This window comes from Bombina bombina, chromosome 1, assembly GCF_027579735.1.
Source record: "Bombina bombina isolate aBomBom1 chromosome 1, aBomBom1.pri, whole genome shotgun sequence".
Lineage (NCBI taxonomy): Eukaryota > Metazoa > Chordata > Amphibia > Anura > Bombinatoridae > Bombina > Bombina bombina.
Genome location: NC_069499.1, coordinates 110,475,241 through 110,499,288, shown reverse-complemented (window position 1 = coordinate 110,499,288; position 24,048 = coordinate 110,475,241). Strand labels below are relative to the sequence as shown.

Sequence of the window (24,048 nt, the reverse complement as noted above, 5' to 3'; positions counted from 1 at the left end):
TGCCCTACATATCTGATCAACAGAAGCCTCGTTCTTGAAGGCCCATGTGGAAGCCACAGCCCTAGTGGAATGAGCTGTGATTCTTTCGGGAGGCTGCCGTCCGGCAGTCTCGTAAGCCAATCTGATGATGCTTTTAATCCAAAAAGAGAGAGAGGTAGAAGTTGCTTTTTGACCTCTCCTTTTACCTGAATAAACAACAAACAAGGAAGATGTTTGTCTAAAATCCTTTGTAGCATCTAAATAGAATTTTAGAGCGCGAACAACATCCAAATTGTGCAACAAACGTTCCTTCTTTGAAACTGGTTTTGGACACAGAGAAGGTACGATAATCTCCTGGTTAATGTTTTTGTTAGAAACAACTTTTGGAAGAAAACCAGGTTTAGTACGTAAAACCACCTTATCTGCATGGAACACCAGATAAGGAGGAGAACACTGCAGAGCAGATAATTCTGAGACTCTTCTAGCAGAAGAAATCGCAACTAAAAACAAAACTTTCCAAGATAATAACTTAATATCAACGGAATGTAAGGGTTCAAACGGAACCCCCTGAAGAACTGAAAGAACTAAATTGAGACTCCAAGGAGGAGTCAAAGGTTTGTAAACAGGCTTGATTCTAACCAGAGCCTGAACAAAGGCTTGAACATCTGGCACAGCTGCCAGCTTTTTGTGAAGTAATACCGACAAGGCAGAAATCTGTCCCTTCAGGGAACTTGCAGATAATCCTTTTTCCAATCCTTCTTGAAGGAAGGATAGAATCCTAGGAATCTTAACCTTGTCCCAAGGGAATCCTTTAGATTCACACCAACAGATATATTTTTTCCAAATTTTGTGGTAAATCTTTCTAGTCACAGGCTTTCTGGCCTGAACAAGAGTATCGATCACAGAATCTGAGAATCCTCGCTTCGATAAAATCAAGCGTTCAATCTCCAAGCAGTCAGCTGGAGTGAAACCAGATTCGGATGTTCGAACGGACCCTGAACAAGAAGGTCTCGTCTCAAAGGTAGCTTCCAAGGTGGAGCCGATGACATATTCACCAGATCTGCATACCAAGTCCTGCGTGGCCACGCAGGAGCTATCAAGATCACCGACGCCCTCTCCTGCTTGATCCTGGCTATCAGCCTGGGGATGAGAGGAAATGGCGGGAACACATAAGCTAGTTTGAAGGTCCAAGGTGCTACTAGTGCATCCACTAGAGCCGCCTTGGGATCCCTGGATCTGGCCCCGTAGCAAGGAACTTTGAAGTTCTGACGAGAGGCCATCAGATCCATGTCTGGAATGCCCCACAGGTGAGTGACTCGGGCAAAGATTTCCGGATGGAGTTCCCACTCCCCCGGATGCAATGTCTGACGACTCAGAAAATCCGCTTCCCAATTTTCCACTCCTGGGATGTGGATAGCAGACAGGTGGCAGGAGTGAGACTCCGCCCAAAGAATAATTTTGGTTACTTCTTCCATCGCTAGGGAACTCCTTGTTCCCCCCTGATGGTTGATGTACGCAACAGTCGTCATGTTGTCTGATTGAAACCGTATGAACCTGGTCCTCGCAAGCTGGGGCCAGGCCTGGAGCGCATTGAATATCGCTCTCAGTTCCAGAATATTTATCGGTAGAAGAGATTCTTCCCGAGACCAAAGACCCTGAGCTTTCAGGGATCCCCAGACCGCGCCCCAGCCTATCAGACTGGCGTCGGTCGTGACAATGACCCACTCTGGTCTGTGGAACATCATCCCTTGAGACAGATTGTCCAGGGACAGCCACCAACGGAGTGAGTCTCTGGTCCTCTGATTTACTTGTATCATCGGAGACAAGTCTGTATAGTCCCCATTCCACTGACTGAGCATGCACAGTTGTAATGGTCTTAGATGAATGCGCGCAAAAGGAACTATGTCCATCGCCGCCACCATCAACCCGATCACTTCCATGCACTGAGCTATGGAAGGAAGAGGAACGGAATGAAGTATCCGACAAGAGTCCAGAAGCTTTGTTTTTCTGGCCTCTGTTAGAAAGATCCTCATTTCTAAGGAGTCTATAATTGTTCCCAAGAAGGGAACCCTTGTTGACGGGGATAGAGAACTCTTTTCCACGTTCACTTTCCAGCCGTGAGATCTGAGAAAGGCCAGGACAATGTCCGTGTGAGCCTTTGCTTGAGGAAGGGACGACGCTTGAATCAGAATGTCGTCCAGGTAAGGTACTACTGCAATGCCCCTTGGTCTTAGCACCGCTAGAAGGGACCCTAGTACCTTTGTGAAAATCCTTGGAGCAGTGGCTAATCCGAAAGGAAGCGCCACGAACTGGTAATGTTTGTCCAGGAATGCAAACCTTAGGAACCGATGATGTTCCTTGTGGATAGGAATATGTAGATACGCATCCTTTAAATCCACCGTGGTCATAAATTGACCTTCCTGGATGGAAGGAAGGATAGTTCGAATGGTTTCCATCTTGAAACGATGGGACCTTGAGAAATTTGTTTAAGATCTTGAGATCTAGGATTGGTCTGAACGTTCCCTCTTTTTTGGGAACTATGAACAGATTGGAGTAGAACCCCATCCCTTGTTCTCTTAATGGAACAGGATGAATCACTCCCATTTTTAACAGGTCTTCTACACAATGTAAGAACGCCTGTCTTTTTATGTGGTCTGAAGACAACTGCGACTTGTGGAACCTCCCCCTTGGGGGAAGTCCCTTGAATTCCAGAAGATAACCCTGGGAGACTATTTCTAGCGCCCAAGGATCCAGAACATCTCTTGCCCAAGCCTGAGCGAAGAGAGAGAGTCTGCCCCCCACCAGATCCGGTCCCGGATCGGGGGCCAATATTTCATGCTGTCTTGGTAGCAGTGGCAGGTTTCTTTGCCTGCTTTCCCTTGTTCCAGCCTTGCATTGGTCTCCAAGCTGGCTTGGCCTGAGAAGTATTACCCTCTTGCTTAGAGGACGTAGCACCTTGGGCTGGTCCGTTTTTACGAAAGGGACGAAAATTAGGTCTATTTTTTGCCTTGAAGGGCCGATCCTGAGGAAGGGCGTGGCCCTTACCCCCAGTGATAACAGATATAATCTCTTTCAAGTCAGGACCAAACAGCGTTTTCCCCTTGAAAGGAATGTTTAGTAGCTTGTTCTTGGAAGACGCATCAGCCGACCAAGATTTCAACCAAAGCGCTCTGCGCGCCACAATAGCAAACCCAGAGTTCTTAGCCGCTAACTTAGCCAATTGCAAAGAGGCGTCTAGAGTGAAAGAATTAGCCAATTTGAGAGCATTGATTCTGTCCATAATCTCCTCATAAGGAGGAGAGTCACTATCGAGCACCTTAAGCAGTTCATCAAACCAGAAATATGCGGCTGTAGTGACAGGGACAATGCATGAAATGGGTTGTAGAAGGTAACCCTGCTGAACAAACATCTTTTTAAGCAAACCTTCTAATTTTTTATCCATAGGATCTTTGAAAGCACAACTATCCTCTATGGGAATAGTGGTGCGTTTGTTTAAAGTAGAAACCGCTCCCTCGACCTTGGGGACTGACTGCCATAAGTCCTTTCTGGGGTCGACCATAGGAAACAATTTTTTAAATATGGGGGGAGGGACGAAAGGAATACCGGGCCTTTCCCATTCTTTATTAACAATGTCCGCCACCCGCTTGGGTATAGGAAAAGCTTCTGGGAGCCCCGGCACCTCTAGGAACTTGTCCATTTTACATAGTTTCTCTGGGATGACTAAATTTTCACAATCATCCAGAGTGGATAATACCTCCTTAAGCAAAATGCGGAGATGTTCCAATTTAAATTTAAATGTAATCACATCAGATTCAGCCTGCTGAGAAATGTTCCCTAAATCAGTAATTTCTCCCTCAGACAAAACCTCCCTGGCCCCCTCAAATTGGGTTAGGGGCCCTTCAGAGATATTAATATCAGCGTCGTCATGCTCTTCAGTAACTAAAACAGAGCATCCACGCTTACGCTGACAAGGGTTCATTTTGGCTAAAATGTTTTTGACAGAATTATCCATTACAGCCGTTAATTGTTGCATAGTAAGGAGTATTGGCGCGCTAGATGTACTAGGGGCCTCCTGAGTGGGCAAGACTCGTGTAGACGAAGGAGGGAATGATGCAGTACCATGCTTACTCCCCTCACTTGAGGAATCATCTTGGGCATCATTGTCATTATCACATAAATCACATTTATTTAAATGAATAGGAATTCTGGCTTCCCCACATTCAGAACACAGTCTATCTGGTAGTTCAGACATGTTAAACAGGCATAAACTTGATCAGAAAGTACAAAAAACGTTTTAAAATAAAACCGTTACTGTCACTTTAAATTTTAAACTGAACACACTTTATTACTGCAATTGCGAAAAAACATGAAGGAATTGTTCAAAATTCACCAAATTTTCACCACAGCGTCTTAAAGCCTTGAAAATATTGCACACCAATTTTGGAAGCTTTAACCCTTAAAATAACGGAACCGGAGCCGTTTTAAGCTTTAAACCCCTTTACAGTCCCTGGTATCTGCTTTGCTGAGACCCAACCAAACCCAAAGGGGAATACGATACCAAATGACGCCTTCAGAAGTCTTTTATGAGTATCAGAGCTCCTCTCACATGCGACTGCATGCCATGCCTCTCAAAAACAAGTGCGCAACACCGGCGCGAAAATGAGACTCTGCCTATGCTTTGGGAAAGCCCCTAAAGAATAAGGTGTCTAAAACAGTGCCTGCCGATATTATTAAATCAAAATACCCAGAATAAATGATTCCTCAAGGCTAAATAAGTGTTAATATCAATCGATTTAGCCCAAAAAAAGTCTACAGTTTAAATAAGCCCTTGTGAAGCCCTTATTTACAATCGTAATAAACATGGCTTACCGGATCCCATAGGGAAAATGACAGCTTCCAGCATTACATCGTCTTGTTAGAATGTGTCATACCTCAAGCAGCAAGAGACTGCAAACTGTTCCCCCAACTGAAGTTAATTGCTCTCAACAGTCCTGTGTGGAACAGCCATGGATTTTAGTTACGGTTGCTAAAATCATTTTCCTCATACAAACAGAATTCTTCATCTCTTTTCTGTTTCTGAGTAAATAGTACGTACCAGCACTATTTGAAAATAACAAACTCTTGATTGAATAATGAAAAACTACAGTTAAACACTAAAAAACTCTAAGCCATCTCCGTGGAGATGTTGCCTGTACAACGGCAAAGAGAATGACTGGGGTAGGCGGAGCCTAGGAGGGATCATGTGACCAGCTTTGCTGGGCTCTTTGCCATTTCCTGTTGGGGAAGAGAATATCCCACAAGTAAGGATGACGCCGTGGACCGGACACACCTATGTTGGAGAAATGTGTGTTTCATGTCCCTTTAAGTTATACAAAACACAAGTTTAACGTATCATTTAATATAAATTGATTTATAATTTGTTCAACAAACAGAGAAAACGTTTAATAATAGTTAATGTTAACATAATATTGGCTTAAGCCTGGTGGTCAGTCGATTCAGCTGGGTGGTGTGCCCATTAAATAGGTTCTGGGGAGAACACTGATTCCATTTATGAAATTCTTGATAGCAATGAACTTACCTAACTGTAACATAAAAAATGTTTACTAATTACAATTCAGTAAAAAAGACAGCCATATCTAACCTCGTTATGTTCCAGACACGCAATCATAACCTCAGATAAGAGTACTACCCCTGTGCGTCCGACCCCTGCACTGCAGTGAACAAGCACCGGGGGGTTTGGGCTGTTCGGGTCCGTTGAGCTGTTTGTATGACGGCGTACTGATTGGATCTCCTCTAGGTAAGCTGTGGAACAAGAAACAGTGTTTAAGACTAGAGTGATAATCTTATTTTCCTAGAGAAAGAAAGTTTGAGACATAAATTTCAGTTTTACACTGTGATACAATAGGTTGTTACTGTATTTTTGTTACTAGAACGCTGAAACTTTATGAAAAACAGAATTGTTAACTTACAAAGGAATCCTTTGGAGTCTTCAGGGTGGCCGTGCTCTGGCCAGTCTGTGTACTGTAGATGCCACACTGTCCTCTCCTGGCCTGTTAGGAGGTGCTTTATCTTCAGCCCAGTTGTAGCATAGCAGCCGGAATCAGTACGAAATCTGGTGGTGATCTTAAACCTCCCATAAGTCACTGTGTTGTGCCTTGAGCCAAGTCTAGGCCAGTAGCGATAACTTTTCTCTCGTCCACCCTCCTTTTTGTAAGAAGTGAAAGTTAGAAATCTCCTTGGCTAATTTTCTCTTAAACAAATAGCAATTCACCATATTCACAAAAAGATCCATTGTGCCTAAATTGAATCTTCTTAATATTATTCTTCCCCTTGACAGATCATAACTAGAAAGATGTTTTAAGATTTAGATAATAATTAAGGGGACAGTAAAGTCAAATTTAAACTCTCGATTTAAATAGTGCATGCAATTTAAACAACTTTCCAAATGTTTTTCTACTATCAAATATGCTTGGTTCTCTTTGTATCATTTGTTGAAAAGCATACCTAGGTATGCTCAGAAGCAGCAATGCACTACTGCAATCTAACAAGAGAATAAATTGTACACTCTGAATGAATAATGAAAGAAGACAAATTGTATTTCATGTCTCTAACTATTGTCTATAGCAACATTTCACAACACCCATGGTCAGGACTCACCAACTGAACAGATTTTCCAGATGTCAGAAGTACAGAGCAGGCAAATAATTGGCTGCTCAGAAATGATTATGAACCTGTTTGTAGTTTCTGATTAATGGAGTTGGGAAACTATATTCTAGCACGCGACCACTCAAGCTACAACCATATCCAGCCCTCAAAGTTATGTACTTAAATGATCATTAAATTCAGTAGATTTGCATAATAAACCATTACATGATAAACAGACAACGCAATAGCACTTAGTCTGCACTTCAAATTAGTAGTAGATTTTTTTTCTGTCAAATTTCAAAGTTATGCCCATTTCCACTCCCCCTGTATCATGTGATAGCTATCAGCCAATCACAAATGCATATACGTATATTCTGTGAATTCTTGCACATGCTCAGTAGGAGCTGGTGACTCAAAAAGTACAAATATAAAAAATGAAATTTATGCTTACCTGATAAATTTCTTTCTGGACATGGAGAGTCCACAACGTCATTCCAATTACTAGAGGGATATTCACTCCTGGCCAGCAGGAGGAGGCAAAAAGCAGCAAAGCTGTTAAGTGTCAATACCCTTACCCATAACCCCCAGTCATTCAGCTGAAGGGAAATGGAAAAAGAAGATAACACAAAGGTGTAGAGGTACCTGAGGTTTAGTAAAAAAAAATACTGTCTAATCTAAAGGGTGGGGTCATGGACTCTCCATGCCCGGAAAGAAAGAAATTTATCAGGTAAGCATACATTTTATTTTCTTTCCTAAGACATGGAGAGTCCACAATGTCATTCCAATTACCAGTGGAAACCAATACCCAAGCTAGATGATATGGGATGAATAGGGAGGGAGAACAAGACAGGCAGACCTAAACAGAAGGCACCACTGCTTGAAGAACCTTTCTCCCAAAAGAGGCCTCAGCCAAGGCAAAAGTATCAAATTTGGAAAAGTATGCAGAGAGGACCAAGTTGCAGCCTTGCAAGTCTGTTCCACAGAAGCTTCATTTTTGAAAGCCCAAAAAGACAGCCCTAGTGGAATGAGCTGTAATTCTCTCAGGAGGCTGCTGTCCAGCAGTCTCATAAGCAAAACGAATCATACTTCTGAACCAGAGGGAAAGAGAAGTAGCAGTAGCCTTCTGACCTTTACGCTTTGGAGAGAAACAAACAACCAGGGCAGAAGACTGGCGAAAATCCTTAGTAGCCTGTAGGTAGAGTCTTAGAGCACGCACAACATTCAAGTTATGCAACAGAGGTTCCTTATGTTAAAAAGGATTAGGACAGAGAGAAGGAACAACAATTTTCTGATTAATATTTCTATCCGAAACCACCTTAGGGAGAAACCCTAATTTAGTATGAAGGACCGCCTTATCTGCATGAAAAATAAGATAAGGGGAATCGCACTGCAAAGCCAAGAGTTCAGAAACTCTCCAAGAAGAAATAGCAACAAGAAACAAAACCTTCCAGGATAACAGGTTAATATCTATGGAGTGCATTTGCTCAAATGGGGCCTGCTGCAAAACTTTAAGAACAAGGTTAAAGGGCCATGATACCCACATTTTTACTTTCATGATTTAGAAAGATAATGCATTTTTAAACATCTTTCTAATATACTTCTATTATCTCATTTGTTTTATTCTCTTGATATTCTTTGCTGAAAAGCATATCTAGATATACTCAGTAGTTGCTGATTGGTTGCTGCACATAGAAGCCTCATGTAATTGGCTCACCCATGTGCATTGCTTTTTCTTCAAATAAGGATATCTAAAAAATGAAGCAAAATAAATATTATAAGTAAATTGTAATGTTGTTTAAATTTGTATGTTCCATCTGAAGCATGAAAGAAAGATTTTGGGTTTAGTGGCCCTTTAAGGCTCCAAGGAGGAGCAACAGGTTTAAACACTGGCCTGATTCTAACCAGGGCCTGACAAAAAGATTGAACATCTAGCACATCCGCCAGACGCTTATGAAAAAGAATAGATAGAGCAGAAATCTGACCCTTCAGAGAACTGACCGACAACCCTTTCTCCAGACCTTTATGGAGAAAAGACAAGATTCTAGAAATCCTGACCCTACTCCAAGAAGTAGCCCTTTGATTCACACCAATAAAGGTATTTGCGCCATAATTACTTTATGGTAAATTTTACGAGTAACAGGCTTGCAAGCCAGAATCATAGTATCAATGGCAGACTCAGAAAATCCACGCTTAGCCAGAACTAAGCGTTTAATCTCCAAGCAGTCATCTTCAGAGAAACGAGATTTGGATGGAGGAATGGACCCTGAGTTAGAAGTTCCTTCCTCAAAGGTAACCTCTAAGGTGGAAGAGATGACATCTTCACTAGGTCTGCATACCAGATCCTGCGAGGTCATGCAGGAGATATTAGAATTGCCAATGCTCTCTCCTCTTTGATATGAGCAATGACTTGTGGAAGGGGCGCAAACGGAGGAAACAGGTATGCTAGACAGAAATCCCAAAGAACCGCCAGAGCATCTATCAGAGCTGCTTGCGGATCTCTTGACCTTGAACCGTACCTTGGAAGCTTGGCGTTCTGCCGAGATGCCATCAAATGCAACTCCGGCATCCCACACTTGAGGGTTAACCTTGAGAACACCTCCGGATGGAGAGCCCACTCCCCGGGATGAAATGTCTGTCTGCTCAGGAAATCCGCCTCCCAGTTGTCCACTCCTGGAATGTGGATGGCTGATAGACAACAATTGTGAGCTTCCGCCCACTATATAATCCGTGCCACCTCCTTCATGGCTAAGGAACTCCGAGTTCCTCTCTGGTGGTTGATGTAAGCCACTGAGGTGATGTTGTCCGATTGGAACCTGATAAACCGAGCTAAGGACAATTGAGGCCAAACCATTAGGAGCATTGTAGATCACTCTCAACTCCAAGATGTTTATGGGGAGAGCAGACTCTGCCCGAGTCCATAGTCCCTGCACTTTTAACGAGTCCCAGACTGCTCCCCAGCTAGGCTGGCGTCCGTGGTCACGATCACCTAGGAGGGTGTCCGGAAGAATGTGCCCTGAGACAGATGATCCTGAGAAATCCACCAAGAGAGAGAGTCTCTTGTCAACTGATCCAGATCTATACTCAGATCTATGATCTCCGTTCCATTGTCTGAGCATGCATAACTGCAGAGCTCTCAAATGGAATTGAGCAAAAGGAATGATGTCAATGGAAGCGACCATCAGACCAATTACCTCCATACACTGAGCCACTGATGGCTGAACAGTAGACTGAAGAGAGAAGCAAAAGAAGGGAAGTTTTGATTTTCTGACCTCCGTCAGAAAAATCGTCAAACATATGGAATCTATGATTGTCCCCAAAAAGCAAACCCTTGTAGCTGGAACAAGGGAATTCTTCTCCAGATTCAGTTTCCAACTCTGTACGCGAATTTGCTTGTTGAAAAGATGGCGCCTGAACCAATATGTCATCCAGATAAGGTGCCACCACACTTCCCTGAGACCTGACAACTGCCAAGAGAGCCCCCAGAACCTTTGAGAGAATTCTGGGAGCTGTGGCAAGGCCAAAATGGAAGAGCAACAAACTGAAAGTGCTTGTCTTGAAAAGCTAATCTCAGGAACTGGTGCTCCTGTGGATGGGAACGTGAAGATAGGCATCCTTCAGGTCTATGGTCTTCATGAACTGACCTTCTTGGACCAAGGGAAGAATGGAACGGAATGGCTTCCATTTTGAAGGATGGAACCCTGAGAAACTTGTTGAGACACTTTAGGTCTAAAATGGGTCGAAAAGTTCCCTCTTTTTTGGGAACCACAGATTTGAATAAAATCCTAGACCCTGTTCTCTTACTGGAACTGGAACAATCACTCCCAATGAAGAGAGACCCTGAACACACCTTAAAAATGCCTCTCTTTTTACCTGATCCGCAGATAACCTTGAAAGGAGAAATCTGCCCTTGGGAGGATGAGATTTAAATTCTATTTTGTAACCCTAAGATACTATGTCCACAGCCCAAGGATCTGGGACATCTCGTATCCATGCTTGACAAAACAGGGAAAGTCTGCCCCCAACTTGATCCGATCCCAGACCGGGGGCAAACCCTTCATGCTGCCTTAGACTAAGCTGAGGGTATCTTTGATTGTTTCCCCTTGTTCCAAGACCTCCAAGCAGACTTGAACTGCTCCTGATTGGAAGATTAAGACTTTTGACCTTTGAAGTTATGAAAGGAACGAAAATTACTTTGACATCCTTTAGGTCTGTTGTTCTTGTCTTGTGGTAGAAAAGACCCTTTTCCACCAGTAATATCAGAAATTATTTCTGCCAGACCAGGCCCAAACAAGGTCTTACCCTTGTAAGGAAGCGCCAGGAGCTTAAACTTGGAGGTAACATCAGCTAACCAAGATTTAAGCCACAGGGCCCTACGGGCTAGAACAGTGAAGCCAGACATCTTGGCTCAGAGTCTAAAGATTTGCATGTTAACATCAGAGATAAAAAGAATTGGCTAATTTGAGAGCCTTAATCCTTTCTTGGATCTCCCTCCAAAATTAATTCAGACAAGGCATCGCACCAATAAGATGCTGCACTTGCTACTGTAGCAATACAAACTGCAGGTTGCCATTGAAGACCCTGATGAACATACATCTTCTTCAAATAAGCCTCCAGCTTTTTGTCCATGGGATCCTTAAAAGAACAGCTATCCTCGATAGGGATCGTAGATCTCTCAGCCAGAGTAGAAATAACCCCTTCTACTTTAGGCACCGTGCGCCATGAATCTTTAATGGAGTATCCCTGGCTTTTCCCATTCCTGTTACATGGTCTGAAACAGGAAATACTTCCACAGAGGAAGGAACATCATAGTATTTGTTAAGCTTACTAGATTTCTTAGGCTTGACAGCGAGAGATGAATCACAGTCATCCAAAGTAGCCAGTACCTCCTTCAGAATCAGGAATTATACTGTCCGAATCTGAGATTTCACCCTCAGAAGCTACCGATGTGTCCTCCTCATCAGACATATGAGGGAGAGAAACCTGTGTAGTAGCAGACAGAACAGATACCTTACACTCAGAAATATTCTCGTTTTTCGTCTTGCGCTTCCCTAATATGGGGAAAGCAGATAAAGCTGCCGATACCGCTGAATATATCTGTGCAGCAAAATCTGATGGCAAATAAAATCCTCCAGGAGGCTGAGAGGAATTGCAGGGCACTATGTGTGTATCAATTGAGGCTTGGGACGTTTGAGGAGAAAGCTGTGGCATTGCCTTAACAGCATCATCCTGAGAGACATGAGGCTTAGCAACATTTTAAAGTCTTTTCTAAACAAGAGGAACAAAATTGCATAGGTAAAACAATTCTGGCCTCAAGACACAATAAGCATTTATCCATAAGAGCAGACCCCTGTTCCATGTCCATGATAAAAAATAATGACCGGAAAATAAAAAGACGAGTTAAGTTTAATCGCTATCTGAAACAAAAAATAAAACGGTACCTCTACACCTCAGATTGACTAAGGTGCCCTACCTGACCCTTCGATCTCAAGAAATAGAAAAATAGCTGCACAATCGATCGATAAAGGATCCAACACTCAGAGGCAACTTAAAATGCTGCCGCTCCGCTCAGGAACTCAGCCGGATGAAGGGATGGGTCACGTGACCGGCAGAAAATAAAATGTGCAGCGAAATTAAAAGCACGCTTTTTTCAACTTAACTGCCGAGTACATTTAGACAAAGATGACAAAGCTAGATAACGATCTTGCCCATAATAAAATAACAGTCCCAAAGTTTAAAAACTTAAATAATGCTCACCTGATAATTTTATTTTCTTCTGATGGGAAGAGTCCACAGCTGCATTCATTACTTTTGGGAATTCAGAACCTGGCCACCAGGAGGTGGCAAAGACACCCCCAGCCAAAGATTTAAATACCTCCCCCACTTCCCTCATCCCCCAGGAACAGAAGGAGAAATATCAGGGTGAAAAAGGTACCAGAAGAACAAAGACTAAAATACGGCCGCCCCATAGGTAAAACACTGGCGGGGAGCTGTGGACTCTTCCCATCAGAAGAAAAGAAAATGATCAGCTAAGCATAATTTACGTTTTTCTTCTTAAACGGGAAGAGTCCACAGCTGCATTCATTACTTTTGGGAAAATACCCAAGCTATAGAGGACACTGAATGCAAGCAAAGGGCGGGTACAGAAGGCGGCCCCTTCGAAGGGCACCACAGCCTGAAATTACCCAATACCTGATAAAAAAAACTAACACTTAGAAACAAGGGGTTAAAAACCTAAAGGACCAAGTAACTGCCCATCAGTTAAACAACCTACAAGGCCGTGATAGAGACCACTCGGATTCCTAGAATCCATTAAGCACAAAAAAAACCAAGGAGCCAAATCCCGCAGGCTTTCTGATCATACAGAACTAACCCCCGACCCGAAGGAAGAGAACCTTCACCTACCCCCGAGGGGGAAAAAACGGAGGACCACAAGATATCGAAGGACCACCAACTAAGGTAAGAAAACCTCAAAACGACTAAAGCAAACACAAGATTGCTAAAAACAACCGACCAGGGAAATGAACTCCCTAGCAGGACAAGGACCCGGAATCAACTCCACACCTATGAAAAGGCAATCACAAGAAGAACCAGGGACTACCCTCAGATCCCTGACAACACCATACGACTGTACCATAGTCTAGCGGATACAACCGCTAAAACTAGACAAACATAGGTAGTATATAAAACCGAAGGAATTCTGAGAAATTCGGAGCCTGCAGACAAGGATTAGAAAGAAAAAAATTATATCCTATCAGAGAAAAAAAAAAGGCTATCCAGTGAAACACACAGCCACCTCTGAACAAGATCTCGCAAGCTCCAGCCTCAAGGCAGCAAAGCTAACCCTAAACCAACAACTCTCATCCAAGAAAAAAAACAGACCTTAGAAGAACATCCAACACCAGTAGCCCATGAAACCTGAGAAGGGATGAAACATTGTGAACCCCCACCGAAGACAGGAAACAGGATAGAATGCTGCCACAGCAGGATTCAAACTCCAAGCCTTCAGCTTCTAGGCAAGGGAGATATCCCCTATGCCACATAGACTTGCAGCAACTGGAAGTACACGGTCAAGGCTCAACAGAGCAGCCAGAGCCCCGGCCCCCACTCTGAGGTAACGGACCTAGTCCGAAAAGATTGACAACATCCGAATACAAAATTCTATGAACCACACCACATAGGAAAAAGGAGGGGCTGAAAGGGAACAAACCCATGGGAGAACAACTCTGACCATAAATCAATCTTGCTTTATTATCACAAAGCCAAGACAGAAATACTGTGTGCTCGGGATCCAGAACCCCTACACAACTACCTTCCAAAGAAGGACCACTCCCAACCAAGGGAGATAGGACACTGAATTACAGTGTCCCAGTACCAGATCCAGTCCCAAGACCTATTGCACGCAAGGAAGGGCAGAGCCCAGAGAAGGACCTCTGGGCTTCATGTATACTGTATTCTGCAAACCTCCCCGAAGGAGGGCAAACGCAAAGGAACCGCTTCCCCAGCCATAGGCATGGAGAAGAGATAAGAGAAATGGTAAAAAAAAACAATTGAAAAAAGACCAAATCAGCCATACCGACAACTCAGTTGAAACAAACAACCACAAGCCCACATCAAGGTGCAATAGCTGCCCCTGACAACAACTGTAAGATCCTGCCTGAGAGACAGCAAAACTAACCCTTAGACAGTTATCAAATCTCCCCTGAAAGGACATGCATATGTTCCAAAACCGAACCTCCCAGAACCGATCCAGATCCGGACTTTGAATCTCAGACATGGCCATAAGCCAGACCCCTAGATCCAAGACCGGTCGATGTTCTAACCCCTTGAGAAAACAACAAGTCACCTCATACGGAGGAGCGCACCCTAGGCAGTGCATCCCACATCCCAATGTCCCTGGACATTGGATGCTTGAAATAGATTCAGACCAATGAGCCTAGAGAGACATCTTAACAGGCCTACAAAGAGAGCAACCAGCACCCGGAGGAGTGATTGATTCCAGGACCCTCGGCTTGCAAACCCAGAGAGCTAGATCTCTTAGAGAGAATCAAAGGGGACCACAGGTTTACAAGGGACAGGCTCCAAAGAAGCCCTTATGATGAGAAGACGATAATATCTCCAAAGACCCTTACAGGATTAGTCTCCCGGAAAATCCTGTACCACACAGGAAAAACGGTAGGAGCCTTACAACTCCTGGCAGACAAGTCGACCAGGGGAAAATGCCGGGGGGAAAGCAAAAGGGACTAACCCCAATCCCTGCGCTCCCATATAAGAGCATACAACATACTAAAAAAAGGAAGTAATAAGGGCTTCCAGACACAGATAACCCGACCACCCAAGAAGGGAAAAAGTAGCCCCAACAACCTACGAGAGGTACTTGCGACTAGGTCACAAAAAACAGACATCCAGAAGATACCAAGAGTGAAAACGAAAATCGCCATCCGTTTGGTACCCCCGACACCCAGAGGTCATCCAAACCAATGGGAATGGATAAACTTAATTTCCAAGGCCAAAAGACCTCTCACGATGAGTCTCAGCAAACTCCTAGTCCGGAACCCACTCAACAATACGAATGGGAGGCAGATCTATGCAGTCCCTCCGATTTCTGGAAATGGAGAACAAACATCAAAGTGAACAACCAAGCACCCAACAGGGTAACCAGCACACCGGCACCACATGGGTGACATGAACCGTAAGGAGCTGTTGCTAGTGCCCAACCAGGACCCGCCTGGTACGGGAACACTCCTAAACCGCCCAAGAAAAATCGAAGCCCCTGAAGGGCGATAAACTATAATGGCATAGTTATGTTTATAAAGTACTGCGCAACTTCCGAGGAAGTGCCCATGTGACCTCAAAATTGCAGGTATCAGTTCCAGAGAAGAAACATTCCCAATATGGAAAGTATAACAGACATGAGCTTCGAAAAACAAATTAAACACATCCTATCTGGATCACCCGTGGGTGAAAGCCCAAGGAGAATGGGCACGCTAACAGGACCATTCTCCTAAGCTCAGAACTGGAACAGATACTTAAAGAAAAGAAAAACTGAGACGTCAAGGAGATTGGCTTCATCCCCATACGTCTAACCCAGTTTGCCATCCGGCACAGAAGACCGAGAATCCCTCAGCCCAGTAGGACCGGAATTCTACAGTACCGCCAAAACATACCTTAGTAGTACACAAAGATATTCCAGTCTATAACGGAAGGCAAAATCTTCCCCCGCCGGATCGATGGACGACCCCGTCCCCAAGGGAGGGGCCCCTGAAGCCTCAGAGGCCATCGCTTCCCCAAAAGGTCAAACAGACTCAGGCGATCTCAGGCTCGACGAACCCTGGTTAACAGAACACGGACAGTATCTTAAAAATACTTCTCTTGGGAGATATAAATGCGCCAGTGCCATAGATATGGCCATGTGGAACCGTGCCGTAACCTCTGGAGGAAACAAGCCGCCTTCCGGGGAAGGAGTAATGGCCACAGGGACACCTGCTTACGTAGCAAAAGAAGGTTCTGGGGTGGGCGCCTCAATTGACATGGAATCCTCAGGGGCGGATGGTTCAACGCACTCTACACTCCCTGAATCAGGGGAAGAGAGTACTCTAGCATGGCAATAGGAACATAACTGATGGGCATGGATAACCTGGGCCATTTTATACTCCTCACAAGACGTATACTCCGAGTCGGAGATGTCAGTCTCTAAAAAATCATAATCCTCCATAACTTTGAGATTGTAAATATGGACAAAAGCTAAACGGCACCTTACACCCCCAATGGCTGGGGCACTCACCACCTCCTGAGAACCAGACAACTAACGAACAGACTCTCGCTGTCGTCAATCGGTCAGAGTACGGAAATGGAATTACATGACCACATCCGGTCACGCGGCGCACCGTGTAAGCCAGCAAAAAAGGCGCGCCAGTCCAAAAGAACTGTGCAGTCTGATGATAAGGTCGTTATGTTCCGAATAGCCATGAGGCCAAGCATCACTACACATTAGCAGACATAATCATATAACAAACATGATTAAAGTCCCCCCTGTTCAATAACCCCCCACAGGAGATATTAACCCTTGAATACATTTTAAGAAAAAGGAGTCCCACTGACTTCTTTGGTTAACATTACATTCCCATATCGAAATAAAATGAAACTATCTTACCAGAATCTATGCCGTGGAACAGGAACACGGCCCTTCAAGTGTGACAGATAGTCTTTCATCCATGCTCTCATTGAAAAGCTGACAGGATTACTTAAAATTCCAGTCCCATTTCGAAGAGTACTACCCTCCATAAGAGACTAACTTTAATCTTCTGACACTTCTCTGCCAACCTCCTGTGACAAAAGGCAAAGAATGACTGGGGGATGAGGGAAGTGGGGGAGGTATTTAAGCCTTTGGCTGGGGTGTCTTTGCCTCCTCCTGGTGGCCAGGTTCTGAATTCCCAAAAGTAATGAATGCAGCTGTGGATTCTTCCCATTTAAGAAGAAAAGTCTTGCTGAAAAAAAAACAAAAAAACACATATAAACAGCCTCAGGGGAGACATCCCAAAAGCATATGGAAATTAACCCCTTAGTCTCACACATATACCAAGTGCCAAATAAAATCCTTCCTAAAGGATTAAATATGTCCCAATAATTACTGCAGAAAACTCTCTTCAGTGCAAGTCTCCAACACCTAGAAGACAAAAGTACTTACTTGCAATCTAGCTGTCCGGAAGGAAGACAGCTCACCAGGCGTGAAAGGACACATACTCCTTACAGAGACCTGTGGAAAAAGAAAGAACAGAGTAACCAACTCTGGCTTTCTGTGACTAGGGCAGCAAATATGTTAGGGGAAAAAGTAAGGACAACATCACCACTTCCTAACTGCTTAAAAGCCACTAATACTCTTACTCAAGAGATTGACGTGGACACAGCTAAACCCAAATCCTTGCTTGCAGGGTAAAGTACCCAAAAAGGAATCAATATCTTCAGACACCAAACTTCACCTCCTCCATTGACAGAGGCAAAGAGAAGGACTGGGGGTTATGGTTAAGGGAAGTGACACTTAACAGCTTTGCTGTGGTGCTCTTTGCCTCCTCCTGCTGGCAAGGAGTGAATATTCCACTAGTAATTGGAATGATGTTGTGAACTCTCCATGTCTTAGGAAAGAAAGACACATTCTGTTAATAGAAATAAATTTGAAAATTGTTTAAAATTGCTGCTCTATCTGAATCATGAAAGTTTAATTTTGACTTGAGTGCCCCTTTAAAATGATCTTTAAATTCAGTAGAGCTGCATAATACATAAATGCACAATAACAAGAAAAAGCAATAACACCTACTCTGACTTTTGTATACATTTCCTGCCCCCTGTATTATGTGACAGCCATCAGCCAATCACACACTCGTGTGTATACACTGACCTCTTGTACCTGCCCAGTAGGAGCTGGTGCTTTAGAAAATGTGTATATAAACAAACTGTGCACAGTCTGATATGGAAGTAAATTGGAAATTAGAAATTAGAAAGTTGCTTAAAATTGCATGCTCCATCTGAATCATGAAATAAATAAATTTGGGTTCAGTATCCCTTTAACTTAAATGTGAATATAATTTTAGTTTGAGGTATTACTTTTAGAGTAAGTGGTAGCATAATGTAATGTAGACCCCTGTTCATCCCAGCATTTGTGACTGGCCCTCTGAAGCTAAAACACCCTAAGACTTTTTTTTATTTACAAAGTTCTGAGGCATTAAAACATCACTTAGAAAGGCTGTCTGCGTTGCGCACACACAAAAATACATATCTGTAAATAAATAACTAAATAAAAGATAGGACTCACCTCTTCCAGTGTTACCATTGCAATAATGGCAACTCCCTGCTCCCAAACCATCTGCCAGAAATCCTGACATGTGCTCTGCAGTGGGCCCTGTGTCGCAATATAATCCCATTCAACTCCCCCAACCGTTACCTGGAGATAATAAAATAAATTTATAACGGTAAGTCCAGAGAGTAGTATTTTATTAACGCTCTCTCACTTTCTCTGTAGGACAACAGAATCTGAATACTACTGTTAGATCTTATTATATAATACACACGTGGCAACTTCAGGCTTGTTTTTGGATCATAGGGAAAATGGTGAAATACAATGAAATTTGGGTTCTTCTCACCTTAATGTGGGAAGCATTAATATAACCAGTGTTGTTTTCTTTTGTGGGAACCAGCTCCACTCTAGTGTCATCGTAAGGCAGCACATCCTGAAATCGGTTCCTTTCTGCATTCTCAGGAAGTCGAGCTATGGAGCATTCGTTGTCTGAGAGACGTTTCTTGTGGATTTGTTCATACTCTGTAAACACCATGCCCTGCTCCAGTCGGTGCTCCAAAAGCTTACACTAGAAAGCAAGGGGACAGACATCAGAACCCAGCTCAGTGGATATTAACCCAAAATTCATAACATTATAATTACTTATCCCAATACTCAAACTAATCACTTCCTTTTTATGACAATACACCACTGTAACAACTCTTCTTATTGCACATTTATGTCCCTTTATTGTAAGGAACATGAAACCCAATATTGTTTTTTACATGATTCAGAAAGAGCATATGAATTTAAACAATTTCCCAATTTACTTCTATTATCAAATTCGTTCTTATCTTGGTTTCCTTTGTTGAAGGAGTAGCAATGCACTACTGGGAGCTAGCTGAACATATAAGTTGAGCCAATGACTAGATTTGCATATCTGCAGCCACCAATCACCAGCTAACTCCAATTATTGCATTTCTGCTCCTGGACATAAAACCCAAACATTTTATTTCATTATTCAGAAAAAGAATACAATTTTAAATAAGTATAAAAAAGTTTCATTGTCTACCTTGATTAGTTCGCCTTGTATCCTGTGATGAAACGTATACCTAGGTAGGTTCAGGAGCTGGGAGCTAGCTGATGATTGGTGGCTGCACATTGGCTTACCAATGTGTTCATCTAACTCCTAGTAGTGCACTGGTGTTCCTTCAATAAAGGATACCAAGAGAATGAAGCAAAAAAATGTATGGTCTATCTCAGTGATTTTCAACCAGTGTGCTGTGAATTGGTCCCTTCTTGCTTAAAGTGAAGGTAAACTTTGGTGAATGGAACCCCATTTTTTAAAAATACTATTAAAAACAGGGGCACTTTCATTCATCAAAGTTTACAAAATCAGCCGTTTTGATTAAAAACTTACCTTTTTTTCTTTTTACAGCCAGAGCAGCTTCCCCCTCCTGGAAATTCTCTCTTTACATGTCAGCAATGACTAATCCGGTTTCCTCCAATCACGGCTTTCCCCCCAGGGTAGTCATTGCCTGAGGCCATGCTGTGATTGGAGGAAGCCGGATTAGTCATTGCTGACGTGTGAAGAAAGGATTTCCAGGAGGGGGAAGTTGCTATGGCTGTGAAAACAAAAAAAGGTAAGTTTTTAATCAAAACAGCTGATTTGTAAACTTTGATTAATGAAAGTGCCCCTGTTTTTAATAGTATTTTTAAAAAACGGGCTTTCATTCATCAAAGTTTACTCCTGAAGCGGAACAGAAGCCGGTAGCTGCTGCTACCCTATGCACTCATCCGGACACGCAGGGACTCTCTCAACTCCCACACAGTTCTCTGGAGGGTCGGGGCTCCGTTCCTGGAGATTTCACTCGCCTCAGCTGCATTACAAAAGTTCCTATCAAGGAGATCTGAGCAAGAGAAGACCCGTCAAGCCAGTGCGCATTTGGGTGCGCATGTAAATTCATGGCATCTGCTACGATAGCCACGAGGACTACTGAGAGATCTAATAAAACTATATACAACACTCTGGAGGGTCGGGGCTCCGCTCCGGAGGTCAAGCAAACAGCTGCAGTCCTTTTTGCTTCCCCCCTGTAAGTGCCGGGGGTCGTCAGCTCACATATCACTGTGGCCTACTCTGAGGCCTAGGAGCCTACATTCACTTGTTCCCAAGCTTCCAAACGGGGTAACTGGCCAGGAGGTATGTGTTATCAGAGTCCGGATTGATAGTCGCTTGAAGAATAGAGGAGAGAGGACCGCCATTTTCTTTCTGTGTCTGCGGAGGTCTTTTGATCAATTGCAGCCTAAGCACTCCGACAGTCGCAGTTTTACAGATCCACTTACCTCCCCTTCATGGATTCTCAAGCTCAGGGAGACATCTGCTTTAACTGGGTGAGACCTTTCTGCTTACCATCATATGCATTTTATACCATTTGCCCTCCTGGCTTAAATTTTGTAATTTTTCAGTTTACTCTCATCATTGCCTGATTGCCAAGCCCTGATGCTTTTTTGTGGGCCCCATATTTATGCTTATCCTACACTGATTGTGAAACTCTTATACTGGTGCCCCCAAGGCTTAGAGACTTTAACAGTAGGATCACTTGGGCCCCAGTAGTTTCTGCTTTTTGGGCTCAATACTTGTGCACTGCTTACTGCCCTAACAAGCGGAACTTTTACTTGCATGGAACTATTGCATATCACTTAAGAATTTATTTTCATCACTGGTACCCCCCAAACAGCCTCAATACGTGTGGCAAAAAAAAAAGGTTGAAAATCACTGGTCTATCTGAATCACAAAGGAAATTTTGTTTGTTCTTTTTTTTGTCCCTTTAAATATGCTTTTTAACAAAGGATACCATAGAATGAAGCAAATTAAATAACAGTACATGGGAAAGTTGTTTAAAATTGTATGCTCTATCTGAATCATATAAAAACAAATGTGGGTTTTATGTTCCTTTAAATAAATAATCCAGTTCAGTGGTTAAATTTTCTTTTTAAAACATAAGAAATGAGCAGATGTCCAAGGAACTCGTGACACAAAGTAAAAGCAGAACAAAGCCCACAAACATTCTTCACTAATAAAAGGGCTTTTCTTAGTTGTAGAAGATTACCCGCTCATCATTAGAAGCTCTGGCAGGTTCCTCTCTCTCTTCATCTTGTAAGGGCAAACGAGACAGTGATAGCCCATTCCACGCCGCTAGTTTAAGAGGACCCATTTTTTTAGCTTCTGTTCGACTGCTTTTCTTTATGCCCTGAAATTAATCAAATTTGCTGCTTAGGAATAGACCTGCATAATAATAACTGCTATTGGACTGATAACCTCCTCCCTAGAACAATTACAAAAAGGTAAATGATAGGAAAAGCAAAAAAATAAATAATTGATGCATTATTGACTATAGTTAAGTGGTATATTTGGTTTTGAGATTAACGTCCATTTAAGATTAAAGTATATCTACTTACCCCTAAAGGAGGAAGTCCATCAACAATATCCTTCTTTCCAGAGAGGACATCAGACACAGGCCTCTTCTTTACAGGGTCCTTTTTCACTCTGTATCTAACAGTAACAGCTGTAAGGTCTGACTCAGACACTGACGGAGGAATAGTCCCCTCACCTCTCCTATAGGACAAGGTATCTCCTTGAAATTGCACAGGGCTGAACACTTTAAGCCGTCTCTCATTCTCCATTTCTGATGGTTTATGCTCATAGATGTGCAAATGGTTAGCAGGAACAGAAGCGAAAGGATAGCTAGGTTCTTGTTCATCAGGGTAGGTTTCCATGACAGTACGCAGCTGAGTTCTATCATAGCTGATGGGTGTTTGAGATAGATTGGTTCTGTTATCTTCTTCAGTATCCTCTTCATCATCCTCACTACTGTGTATAAGCATGGTTGCATCAGAGAGGGACTTCTTGTGACCATATCTGCCTCTTTCATGCTCCCCACTCTGCTCTTCCTTAGTTCTATCCATATAGACATTTGTTTGGGGTTCAGTTGGCAAGATTCTCTGTGGTGCAATATTGGCAGCAGATTTAGAGGTGGTCCTTTCCTTCACCCTTATACCTTCAAAACTCTGCATCAGTCCAGCAATTTCAATGCTGTTCCTCTTTTGCAGCTGTGCACGATTTGCAGAGGTCAAGGGTTCACTTACCTCTTGAAGTGAATGAGCAACTGGCAAACTATCCTCCTGGAACATCTGAACCGAATGGTGGACTCGCCTGGTGATTAAGTCAGGATTGCTACTACTGGCATGGTGCCTTGTTAGATCTGGTGTGCTATTGGCTGGACGTGGGTATGGATATGGGGGAGGAGGCCGATAAACTTGGGTCTTCATGATATTAGCAGCAGTGTAGTCTTGTGCCTGCAGTTGGACATTTGTTAACTCAGGAACACTGACAGCTCCAACAACAGGACGCCTCTCAGCTTGGTAAGGATATGGAGATTGGCTATGAAAACTGTAATTTAGGTTAAATGGATAATGATTGGATTGTGGGGTAGTGAACTGAGCATGTTCCCGGATTTCCGGCTGGCTGTAAACCAAAGCATCTGGCCTGCTGTAGGCATATGAATTGCTAATATTTAAATTTCGCATTGAGTGACTCACTCTGTCTGAATGCATCATGCCTCTATTAAGTTGCCTCATTACAGTCTCATAGTCAGGTGTCGGACGATAAGAGGGTGGAATGAGGGCACTATGGCGGTATGAAGGCATGTGCTCTTGTCTCATGATGTCACTTCCTGTGATGCTGGGATTAGATGACATGGGTGAAGGCTGCATGTAGTGCTGCTGGGTATTTAGGGAGTTGGTGCTATGAGCACTGTAAACGCTACCATTACGGATTCTACCATTGTAATCATGTGGGGTTCGGTCAAGACTGGTCTGGGAGTGATAATAGTATCCATTTTGATTGCTCACAAAAACAGGGAGGTTATCTGCAAAAGTTAAAAAAAAAAAAAAAAAAAAAAACTTATTCAGAACACACAAAAACATACAATCTTCTGATCAGTGTATAACAGTATAATATGTCTGTATGTTAGTTATTATTTTACACAAATTGATCAACTTGATTGATCTGCAATATATCCATTTAGATGAACTAAAGGGAAAAGCTTTAGAGTCAATATTCTCAAAACCACTGTATAAATCAAGCGAAGAAAAAAAAAAAAAAAAGTGGTTAAAAGGGCTAGCAAATTTAAATGACAATATATTTGAATAGTGTTTAAACTAGGGATACAGAAATTTCGACCACAGAAACATTTCAGCCGAAAATGGAATGGTTATTTCGGTTTTTTTTGTCTATTATTTTATTTTCAGTAAAATTATTGTTTAGCATATTTCAAATTTAATGCTAGCCTAGAGCTGCTGTTTGAGTTCATTACTTGACTTACTGCTTTGCATATAATAATAGTTTTCTAGGACTAAACTTTATTTGGATAATTGTTAAAAACAAACTGTTAAATCTGATTGTTACACAGAACTAAATAAAGAATAATACAGTATATTGTGTAGCATAAGATCTTTTTGTCCAATTTAAGTGTGTTACTTTCAATAAAAGTGTGGTTATTTTTTTGGCTTGCCGTTTTTCAATTCAGATTAATTCATTAAATAGTCTAAGGGGCCGATTTATCATGTGTCAGGCGGACAGCGGATCATGTCCGTCC

At 42.8% G+C, this 24,048-nt stretch overlaps 1 protein-coding gene across 2 annotated transcripts in view; it reads right to left on the bottom strand.

The window, feature by feature from the left end:
* The window catches only part of PTPN21 (protein tyrosine phosphatase non-receptor type 21), a 190,007-nt gene that overhangs the window by 16,606 nt on the left and 149,353 nt on the right, over window positions 1–24,048 (bottom strand). For both annotated transcript variants that reach the window (XM_053697579.1, XM_053697580.1), the window contains 6 exons: window positions 21,851–23,319; window positions 21,502–21,642; window positions 18,759–18,980; window positions 18,431–18,559; window positions 5,949–6,183; window positions 5,621–5,781 (listed from right to left, as the gene is read on the bottom strand). In XM_053697579.1, coding sequence (XP_053553554.1) covers window positions 5,621–5,781; window positions 5,949–6,183; window positions 18,431–18,559; window positions 18,759–18,980; window positions 21,502–21,642; window positions 21,851–23,319 — 2,357 coding nt within the window. The remainder of the gene's footprint in view (window positions 1–5,620; window positions 5,782–5,948; window positions 6,184–18,430; window positions 18,560–18,758; window positions 18,981–21,501; window positions 21,643–21,850; window positions 23,320–24,048) is intronic.